The sequence below is a fragment of the Otolemur garnettii genome, unplaced genomic scaffold, assembly GCF_000181295.1.
Source record: "Otolemur garnettii isolate 467f Iridium unplaced genomic scaffold, OtoGar3 scaffold00068, whole genome shotgun sequence".
Taxonomy (NCBI): domain Eukaryota; kingdom Metazoa; phylum Chordata; class Mammalia; order Primates; family Galagidae; genus Otolemur; species Otolemur garnettii.
The window spans coordinates 7,128,896-7,140,381 of record NW_003852463.1 but is presented as its reverse complement, the minus strand read 5'-3'; the positions used below and the strand labels follow the sequence as shown (position 1 = coordinate 7,140,381).

At 46.7% G+C, this 11,486-nt stretch overlaps 1 protein-coding gene across 1 annotated transcript in view; it reads left to right on the top strand.

The window, feature by feature from the left end:
- The first annotated feature begins 8,668 nt into the window (after window positions 1-8,668).
- Window positions 8,669-11,486, top strand: part of PROKR1 (prokineticin receptor 1) — an 8,690-nt gene continuing 5,872 nt past the window's right edge. Inside the window, exon 1 of the mRNA XM_003793452.2 lies at window positions 8,669-9,154. Within this exon, the coding sequence (XP_003793500.1) occupies window positions 8,682-9,154 (473 nt within the window). The 5' untranslated portion in view covers window positions 8,669-8,681. The remainder of the gene's footprint in view (window positions 9,155-11,486) is intronic.

Here is an 11,486-nt window from a genome sequence, read left to right as displayed (position 1 = left end):
GGGGGTTGATCTACTCTCGTTATTCATATTACTGGAGCTTTTCTGCTGATTCTGCCCCACGATTGTTTTACCCCATTTGGCTTTTCCCCATGAGCTTTGTCAAGGACCCGTACTGTGTTACGGCCTGAAAGACTGGGGACCTGTTTGGTGTGGTGGGGCTAAGTGGCTCTGTCTTATTTTCAGCTGGTCTCTGTCCTACCCTAGTGAATCCATTACTCTTGGTTGAAATCTCAGCTGTGAAGAAATACAGCAATTAAGTTGCCCCACACCCCACAAAGAACAATTGAGGATGGAAAATCAAACCTTCCCTCAACCATACACCCAGGGTGCCAATTTGCATAGTCCTTGGGTGATTTGCTCAGTTCAAGGGGTCCAAATCAGTTGTGCCAGTCAGCACCAGTCTCAGGTGGGAGAATTCAAAAAGTCTCCGGAAGCTAGATAGGAAGGGTCTGCTGGCAGCTCAGATATGAGGAAGGGTCTGCTGGCAGCTCAGATATGACTAACTCCAATGCTCCATGAGGGCCGAAGGACCCACCCAGCAAATAAATTAGTCTGGGAAAGTTGATGCCTCCTTCCCCACCTTGCACTCAGTCACTGGTAATCCCACAGGACTGTGACCCAGAGATCTGAGTCTGGCAGGGGCTTTTGGTGTTTAATATAGGCAGGGGCAGTTCACTCAGTTCCAGCCCCACACCTGGTTGAAGTTGCTGACAGAACAGGACAGAGCCAGGCTAAATTCCTCTGTAGGTCAGATGCTAGAGCTGATACAAAACTCAGCCCTGGGCAGCAAGCAATTGGAGTTTACACTCAGGTGTCAATTCCAGCCTCTGCACGCCCACTGCCTTTGTCTCAGCTATATTCCCCTGAGGGCTAGGTGCTATTATGATCAGATAAACAGTCTACTCACGGCCCCTCCCTGTAAGTCTGTGAGTTATATATATCCCAGAACTTCTGGTTGCCCAGAGAGACAGGGTGTGTCTTCGGAATGGCCACAGGGATGTGAGACTTTCCCACTGCAGCAGCTGTTGGTCTGCAACTCAGGATACCACAACTCCTGTATGATTCCCTGTCAGCTGACCATTTTCTCCTCATTCCCATGCCATAGAGTTAGCACAGACCAGCACTAGCCCCTTCCCCTTCCACTCCTCTCAAGAAAGTGCCCAAGAATCTGGACTCCATGGGTGACAAACCTCCAGACTTGGGGAGGGAGGGGGAATCCTGGGAGTTCAAAGTTGCAGGTAGAGAATATATACAGTTTTATACAGTTGTACAGTTTTATGCCTGGCAGTGTCACCCTAGTAGGGGTAGGAGGTCTAGTTTTTATGGGAGTCTCTCCCATGGGATAGAGTGGGAAGATGTTTGCACACTGCTCACTTGTTCATATGGAGTAAACTGTGAACCCTTCTTGTGGGGAGGGGACTCCTGTCCGCTTGGTGGTGGATTTTGTACCTTTCGATTGTCTTTTGGGGGTCACAGCTCAGCTCAACAAGGATGACATGTGTTCTTCAATCTTCTCTCTTGGCTCAGCTCCAGACCATTGGCTTACTTGCTAAACTTCTGTCCTTTAAGTCTCCTTCTGGACAGGAGCCTCTGCAAAAAGCTGGCTGCAGTCTGCCATCTTGCCTCTGCCCCACCTTGCAGTGATTTGTTATGCAGCATTAGATAACTAATGTGTTGTGTGTTCTGTTTTTGATTTTTGAGTAGAGATAAATATAGTCAAGAAGACAAATGCTACATGGAATGACAAATCAGCATTTCTCTTTCTTGTACCAAGCTGTTACAGGCACCCAGATCCCCAAACTCATTTGGTAATAAGAATCACCAGGTGTCCTCCTTAAACAGGCAGATTTCTAGGTTCCTTCCCCTGGTTTGAAGTGGGACCCAGGAATCAGTAGGTTCAACTAACATTCTGGATAATTCTTATCATCAGGCAAGTTTAAGAAACATTGCAAAATAGGACACAAAAACAAGGGAGACATAGTCCCTTCACAGGGAACAGTGCAAAAGTGCACTGTTTAAATGCGCACAAAAGTGCATTTAAAGAGAGGCGCCAACTGGTAGAGAGAACATGAAAATCATTGGGGGGAATTAAGGAATTCTTCCTGCAAGAAATGATACAGAGTAAGGTCTCAAAGACTGGTTAGAATCTCATGGAACAAGATAGGGAAAGAATTACAGAGTGATGGTAATGGCTGACATTTCTTAGATAAGTGCTAAGTGCCAGTCATTGTGTGAAGCCCTTTATCTGCCTGGTTTTATTTAATCCTCACAATGTCATGAAGTCAAAGGTATCATCGTCCTAATTTACAAATGAGGAAAGCTGGGTTTTGGATATCACACAACCCAAGCTCTTGCAGCTTCTGTGGACAGACTAGGTAGAAAGGAGATAGCTGACTTCATATCCCAGGCTCTTTACCACCGTCCTGTTCCATCTCACAGGGGACACAGACTCGGAGATGTCAAAGTGCTGTGACAGGAGAAAAAGACCAGCAGGAATATGGGCCAGGGAAACATAATACATGAAGTGTTGGAGTCTAGCAATAATTTCCTAGTGCAAACCTCAAACTCATTTGCCTTGTAAATGAGGAAAAGGAACCCCAGAGAGGTTACATGTTTTGCCTAAAGTCACAACAATTGATAGAGTGTGGCTATCAAAATGTACTAAAAGTTTGAATCCCAGACAACACCCTTTCCATTTTGGACAAACAGAGGCCAATGTCAGACAAGCCTCGGTGGAGACCTCGGCAATGAGGTCTGAGCTATTCTGTAGGAGGGATACAGTTCCATGCTACATAGTGATGTTTTCATCAAAGATGGACCACATATATGATAATTGTCCCATAAGATCACAATACTTTATTTTTACTGTAACTTTTCTATATTTAGATATGCAAATTCCCCATTGTTTTACAATTGCCTGTAACATGCTACACATGCATGCAGCCTAGGAGCAATGGACTAACCATATTTGGGATGTAGTAGTGTATACCATCTAGGTTTATGTAACTATACTCTATGATATTTGCACAATGATATTGATTAATAATGCATTTCTTAATGATATCCCCATCATTAAGTGATACATGGCTATCTTAGAATATACATAATATCAATACCCTGTATTATTAGTAAAACATACATAACTGAAAATTTACCATTTTAACTATTTTAAATGTACAATTCAGTGGCATCAGCGTATTCAGTATTGTGCAACTATTGCCACTATCCATTTCCAAGTTTTTATTTTTAATCATCCTAAATAGAAACTCTGCATCCATTAAACAATAACCTCCCATTCCTTCTGTACACAGCCCCAGTTGGTACCTTACATATATTACATGAAAGCATGCAATATTTTTGTGACTGGCCTATTTCACTTAGCATATTTCCAAAATTCCCTCATGTCATAGCATGTATCAGTACTTCACTCCTTTTTTCTTGATTTATTACATTAAAAAATACATAATATAAAATTTACCATCATAATCATGTTTTAAGTGTACAGGTTAGTGATATTAATATATTTAGATTGTTATGCATCACCACTATCCATCTCCAGAACTCTTCTCGTTTTGCAAATCTGACCCTTTGTATCCATTAAATAATACCTCCTTATTCCTCCCTTCCCCCATCTCGTGGCAACCATCATCCTACTTCTTGTCTCTATGCATCTGACTGCTCTACGTACCTCACATAAATGGAATCATACAGCATTTAGCTTATTTCACTTGGCATAAGGTCCTCCAGGTTCATTCATGTTGTCAGAATTTCCTTTTGTTTTAAGGCTATGTATATACACACACACATATGCATGCAAAGGGTCTTCAAAAGTTTATACAAATGAGTACTATGAAAAATCTGCATATGGATTTCAGAAACTTTTTGCACCAAATAAACTTGTACTAACTTCTTATAATGTGTCTGAACAGGGTCTAGTTTGAGGCATGGCAGATAAGACATCAGTTTGAAAAAAGAGCCCCTTTCAGAGCAACATGAATTCTGACAAAATTGAAGGAAGAACAAACATCAAATTTGTGGTGGATAGATCTTGGTTAGGATGGTAAAATGATTGAACTTTATTAAAAGTTTATTGGACAATGACCCCCCATATTAGAAGTTTACAAATGGATAATTCATTTTAAGAAGGGATGAGACAAGTTAAATATGAAGCCCACAGTGGCAGACTATCCACATATATTTGTGAAGAAAAAATTAGTCATATTTCCTATTCCGGTTGAGAAGCACTGATCATTAACAGCAGAAACAATAGTCACTATCATAGATACCTCAACGGGTTCTATTCACACAATTCTGACTAAAAAATTAAACTGGAGGAAAATTTCCATCACTGTGCCCAGATCAGCTGCAGAAAGAGCAGAATTTCACTGGAAATTTTAAACAACTGGGCCCAAGATCATGAGGCACTTCTTTGAAGAACTGTAACAGGAGATGAAACATGGCTTTACCATATGACCCTGAAGACAAAGCAGAAGCAAAGCAATGGCTGGTTGTGAAAGTGGCCTGGTCCAGGCAAAAGCAAACTGGTGAAGAGCAAAGGTCATGCCAGCCATTATCTGGGATGCTCATAGCATTTTGCTTGTTGATTTTCTGGAGGGCTGAAGAGCAATACATTTGCTTATTATGACAGTGTTTTGAAAATTAGCCAAAACTTTGGCAGAAAACTCCTGGGGAAAGCTCACCAGAGAAAATCCTTCTTCACTATAACAAAGCCTTTGCTCACTCTTCTCATCAAACACGGGCAAGTTTGAGAGAGTTTTAATGAGAGAATGATTAGGCATCTACCTTACAGTCCTGATTTGGTTCCCCAGACTTCTTTTTGTTTCTTAATCTTAAAAAATCTTTAAAGGTGGTGCCTGTGGTTTAAAGGAAGAGGGCACCAGCCACATAGATGCGAGGTGGCAGGTTCAAACCCAGCCCTGGCCAAAAACAAACAAACAAAAAACAAAAAAAAACTTTACAGTGCCTCCTGTGGCTCAAAGGAGTAGGGCATCGGCCTCATATGCCGGAGGTAGCGGGTTCAAACCCAGTCCCCGGCCAAAAACTGCAAAAAAAAAAAAAAATCTTTAAAGGGCACCCATTTTCTCCAACAAATAAAGTAAAAGTGTCTGCATTGACTCTCAGTTCTCAGGGATGAACTAAATGACTAGTACCATCACATACAAAAGTGCTTTGAACTTGATGCTGCTTTTGTTGAGAGGTAAAATTTATATTACAAATTTATTATTCATTATACATTTTTATCTTTTAATTCCATTTCCGCGGACCCCTAAAGTTCTCGTGTGTGTGTGTGTACCACATACTTCATTCATGCTTTGATGGACATTTGGGTAACTTCCATCTTTTAGCTACCATTGAACATGGATGTACAAATGTGTCTTTGAGATCCACTTTCAATTTGGGGGACATATACCAAGAAGTGGAAATGCTGGCTCACATAGTAATCCTATTTTTTTGTTGTTGTTGTTTAATTTTCTGAGTAAACACCATACTGTTTCTACAGTGGCTGTACCGTTTTACCTTCTTCCCAACAGTGCACAAGGGTTCCAGCTTCTCCACGTTCTCACCAACACTTCTTATGCTACATGTCTTCTTCAGGTTGAACAGTCGTCTAGTGTATGTTTATGCCATTTGTATTTTGTTTATTAATTTATCAGTTGAAACATGTTTGGTTTTTCCTGCCTTTTGGCTATTGTGAATAATACTGTTAAAAACACTGGCGAACCTGTGTCTCTGCTTTCAGCTTTTGGGGGGTTATATGCTTTAGAGTGGAATTGCTAAGCCGTACGCTAGTTCTACTTCCACTTTTTGAAGATTCAGTGGGCTTCTGCGGGAGGAGTGTGTTCTGGAAGTCAGCACCGGCCACCCCATCAGATACCCCGCAGGAATCCCTGCTCTGCCCAGTGTGCGTGCCTGCCCTCCGGCTACGGCCTTTGCTCTCTGGAGAGCAGTTCTCTGAGCATCCTTCCCGCAGAGGTGCAGGCAGCTGACAGTGAAGCCGGCCCTAGTGTCCTGCGGGGCTCGCCTGCAGGGACAAGGCGTGGGCGGGTCCCAGCGTGTGCTGTGAGGGCGGTGTTCTGGGCAGCAGAGCAGGCTGCCCCAGGTCCTTCGGAAGCTCACCGCGAAGTTGGGCCGTGTCCGCCCACTCTGGCGGCTGCGCCGGGCTGGCAGGGTGAATCGCCGCGGGGTCCAGTGCCCCGGGGCAGGCACAGCCCTGCTATAGGGTACTGCCAGCGCCCGGGAGCCGCAGACCCCTGCTCGGAGCGGGAGCACCCTCGTTCCCGCCCGAGGCGGCCGATCTGGAGCCTGAGCCCGGGGAGCGCGCCGCCTGGCTGGCCCGGCTTCCTCCCGCGTGTTCGCGCAGCCAGCTGCCACCTGGGCGCCCCGACGCTCCGGCCCAGGGCGATCTCCAGCTACCCCCGACGTGCCCCGCTGCTCGCCCTGACCGTGCTCCCCCGGGAGTCTCGAGGGCCCGGCCAGAGCACAGCTCCCCGGGCCCGGGCGCCCCACAGCCACCGGGGGCGGGGACAGTGAGTCCGAGGCGGCCCGAGCGGCGGGTGGCCTGCAGCCGAGCGCAGCTCCCGGGATCTGCCGCTGCAGCTGGAGCACAACTCCCACTCGAGCCGGGAAGGACCCCCACGCAGGATAGGCGGAGGGCGCCAACTTGTCCTCTGCTTGCGGGCTTCTGGAGAAGGCATCTCCTTCCTGGCTCAGGAATGGAGAAATCTGGACCGCGTCCGCTGGGCGACGGGATGCTGCAGGTACTGAGAGCGCCCTCCCGGAGGAGGCTCTAGGACCCCACGCGGGGTGCTGGGGCTTTGAGTGGGGAGGGAGCGACACACGAGCATTTCTTCGGGGGAGTTAGGCTACCTCTCCTCTGTCCCTAGGTGTAGTCACCAAAGCTCCCAGGAGAAAGTTGGGAGCAGCAAACAATTGGTTTATCCCCAGGTCTTTGAAAAGGCTTCCAGGACCAGGAGGACACCGGGTGGGGGTGCAAGTGGGGTTCCTCCCGGAAAGGTAAGACTAAGAAAGAAAAGACCACTGGACAATTTCCCACCAACCCTAAATCTCCTAATGCTCTTCCTCCAGAAGTGTCTATTGTTCTTTATTTTTAAAATCCACTTTGAGCCTCCAGGTAGCACGCCTGCGGGAATACTGCTTCAGAGGTGGCAAGCATCTGAGACACACAGGCCTAGGGCCTGCAAGCAGCAAGGCTTGTCTTCTTGGGGTCATCAAGCCTGCCCCCGCCCTCCCCTTCAGCTCTGGGTTCTGTTTCTCCTCACTGGGCAGAAGGCAGAGGCTGAGAAGCAATGGGGCTGAGTCTCATTGGGGTGCAAAGCGACTTTAACCCTGCCCCCCCACCCCCAAAGACAGGCTCTAGATCCTCCCCTCTCCCTGTCCCAGGAATCTCAGGTTTATCCTTCTCTTCCCTGTGTTCCCTTGTCATTTAGAGTGCTCCAGATCTCAGCCCTCCTCTTACACCTCAGCCCCCAGGACTGATGTCTTCAGGCTCTGGAAGAGACTGCAGGGATAGGGCAGGGGACAGGGCAGGGGACAGGGGCACTTTGGCTCACTTTCTGTTCCAGGAAGGGCTGCTTACACCCCCACCCTCAGCCCCATTATGTGCCATGGTGGTATCTCTGTCAGGATTCTCCTCCCATTCCTTGCAGCTGACCCAGGCAGCCTGAGTACCCAGTGGTAACTCCCTGCAGCTCCAGGGTATAACCCCCTCCCTCTCCAGGGAGCTCTGTGCTGTGCAGACATTATTGATCTCCTTGCGGATGTTGAACCCTGAGTGGTTAAGCTATTTACCTCAGTACACACAAGCAGCCAAGGGAGGATCTACTGGGGGTCCCCTTTCTAATGCATTCATTTAGGCAGGCTGTGAATTTGACCCTGTGGCCTCTGCCTGGGGGTAAGCATTGGTGAACAGCTGTGCCTGGCTTCTAGGATTACAGCAGATTTTGATGTTGGAATGGGGTGAGGGAATGGGGAGGTGGCTGCTCCAAGGACTCCAAGATTATAAGCCAACCTGCTCAAGGAGAGCAGACAGGTTTATATCAAAGTCTTCCCCCCCCACCCAGCCCCACTTCAGTAGTAGTTAGAGCCATTGGTTTTAAGACACTGGAAAGGAGTTAGTGCTACTACAGAATGGGAATGGGACTATTTCACAAGGATAGAGTTCAGGCAGTAAGGACAGTGATTGGAGCAGGTCATTTCTGCTCTCTACAGTCTTCCCTCACTTGCAACTTTGGTTCTTGAGAGCTATGGTTCAACATTTCAGAGTCTTCAGTGAGCAGAAAGGAACTCAGTCAGTGCCAGGTGTCTCTATAGCATTCCACTCTTCCTTAATCGAGTATGTGGTTCTCATTCATTTATTTTCCCTTTTTGCCTCCTTTATCTCTACTCCATCACCCTGTGCTCCCTCAGCAGGTAGCTAATGGGTCTGCTCAGATTACAGGGTGATTTTAAATTTTACTGGGTTCATCCCAACATGCAACCAACTGTTTGTGTGTCTTTCAAAGGCTTAGCATGAAGCTCTGATACTGTATCCCAAAGATACTATAACTCATTGAAGGAGAGCTGAGTATCAGCAGAGAGGGGAGACATCAGTCTTCCAGAGGTTGCCCAGAAGAATTCCCAGCACAGCACCACCTGGCCAGATGGAGGTCACCCCAGGGATCATGGATGAGAATGCCAGCAGCTCCCTTTCTGTGTTTGACCCCTACGGAGCCTCTGCTGCTTCCTTCCCCTTCAACTTCAGCTATGGAGACTATGATATGCCGTTGGATGGAGATGAAGATATGACCAATTCCTCGACTTTCTTTGCTGCCAGGATTGTCATTGGCATGGCCCTGGTGGCTATCATGCTGATCTGTGGCATTGGCAACTTCATCTTTATTGCTGCCTTGGCCCGCTACAAGAAGCTGCGCAACCTTACCAACCTGCTCATTGCCAACCTGGCCATTTCGGACTTTCTGGTGGCCATAGTCTGCTGCCCCTTTGAGATGGACTACTATGTTGTACGCCAGCTTTCCTGGGAGCACGGCCAAGTACTGTGCATCTCTGTCAACTTCCTGCGCACAGTCTCTCTCTACGTCTCCACCAATGCCCTTCTGGCCATCGCCATTGACAGGTGAGCACAGGGGAAGTAGGAGCAACAGGGTTGGTCAGGGAGGAAAGCTTGGAATTGCCCTTCCTTTACTGCAGCTGCAGATTTATAAGAGGTGTCTGTATTCCCCCTGTAGACACCTGGCTGCCTGGGGGACTCAAAGCAAGGACTGAACAATGAGAAGAGTTCCAATTCTCCAGCTCTGGTCAGGCAGGAAGCAGCAGAGCCCCTGGGGGTTGGATGGCAGGACAGCTTTTGATGCCTTCTTCCCCTCTGCTATGGACTTGCTCCTAAATGTTGCACCTGCTAGGTCTAGAGGAGACAGGCAAGAGGAGGTGTTGAGGGACAAGTTTAAATTCCAGGCAGTTACCTCTTTGGTCAACTTGAAAAGCTTGAGGCAGTTTTCTATCTCATTGAGACTTTCTCTACTAAATTATGACCTGCTAATACCAATTGATTTCTAAATAAGATTAATGGATTTGCTTTAGAAAAGAAGAAAAAAGGAAGCATATACTTACTTCATGTTGTTATTGCTGCATTAATCACTTTTCACCCATTTGCATGCAATTGTTCCTAAGACTCACTTCTAGTGATGGCAAATAAAACAAATAAAAATAGCCATTGCATATATATTTTTTTAAACTGAGTCTTTTTATTTAGGATAAACTTGTGCTAATGGGCCAGGGTGGCCTTTTTTTTTCCCATAGGGGATAACTTTGTAAGCTCCTTTGCCCACAGTTGAACTGTCATTATAAAGCATCTTGTTACAGTCTAGAGACAGTTACCCTGGGGGACGGACCAGGCCTCCTTGTACTTGGATCTGAATATCCTGTCTCCCCTATAACCCAGAGAGCCTGAAGCACACATGCTCTCCTTGTTCTGGGGCTGCAGGGCTCAGGGGTAGAGGAGCTGACCTGGCCCTCGCTGTCAGGGCATCCCAGGACAGTGTTCCAGGGAGGAGCACAACTAATAGAATATGTTTTCTGAGGCTATAAGCAGAGTCATCAAGAGTAAGATGACTTGGAAAAGGATAGGATAACCTGAGGAAAGAAATGACTAAGAAGTCTGGCTTTAAAGCCATTGAGGAGTGGAGCCTCTGTCCCCTTTCTCCGAGGAAAGATGTCAGAGAGTTAGAAGCTTAGGCAGCCCTTGGTCTGCCACCCACAGCAGGTACTCAGAGGTGTCATCCTTGCGGAGGGCTACTACTACTCAATCAAGTTTCTCCACCCGAGTCCTGGAGTCCCACAACATTTTTCCACCTAGGCCAGGACCCTGGGTGAAGCTACAGAGGAGCAGGAAGAAAACAGTCAAGCAGAGTATTTGCCTCCAACTTCCCTCCAGAGCTGCAAGAAAATGCTTTAGGGAAAGCTTTGTCTCTGAACTTTTCTGAAAATGGCAGGTGCCACCTTCTCTCTTAGCATGTGAACAGGACAAAGCATCTGGAGTCATTTCCTAAAGTTTCATGCTAGCAAGACATCTCTTTCAGGGGGTGCTCTCAAGTGGAGTAGGCAGGTGCCTCCTGTTGGAGTGGGACCCCACTCCCTAGGTGGGATCCAACTTACCACGTAGGGGTCCACTTATCAAAGGGGTAACAACTGTTGGAGGGAGTAGCTTCAAGGGGGAAGGGAGCTGGGATAAACTCAGGGCATGGGGCTAGTGTGGGCATGTAAGAGGTAATATCTGTGTAAATCAAGCCACTTCCATCTTCTGAATTCCTTCTAGGTTGTATCCTGCTTTCATATCACACTCAGTTTGCCGGAAATACTGCAGGGACTTCTCTTGCAGGATGACCTAACACAATGAAAATTAGAAAGATGAGTTAGGAAACATGCTTTGCACAGTGGGGCCTGTCATCCTTTAGAGTGGGGTTGTGGCTGGAAATCTGCACCCAGGCGTGGGAGGGGAGCACTGTGCACCTGCCTGGGCCGGCGGCGGTCCCGGCTGACTGATCTCTGGCTCCAGAGCATAATGTTCTTACATTGATATTTGTGATCTCTGCTTCAAGTTGTTTTGATTTTTATGTGTTGTTGTCACCTAGTTTCAATTTTGTGGTCTAGGAATTATTGGTTTTTGTCTGTTCTCATGTATTGTTCAAGATTTGATCACTGTTTCAGGTTTGATATGGTTAGTTTGGGGCAACTAGTTTTTCTCTTGGTATAACAGATGCACGTATGGGAGTCAAACTGCTTTTATTTAATGAAATTTCTGTAGAAATAGTGTTAGCAGTTATTCTGTCTGGGTTTAAATTGCTGCTGTACCACCTAATGTGTGTAGAGCCTTATGTTAAGTTATTTAACCTCTTACTGCCTCAGTTTTCTCACCTATCAAATGGGGATAATAGGAAAATCGAATGCAT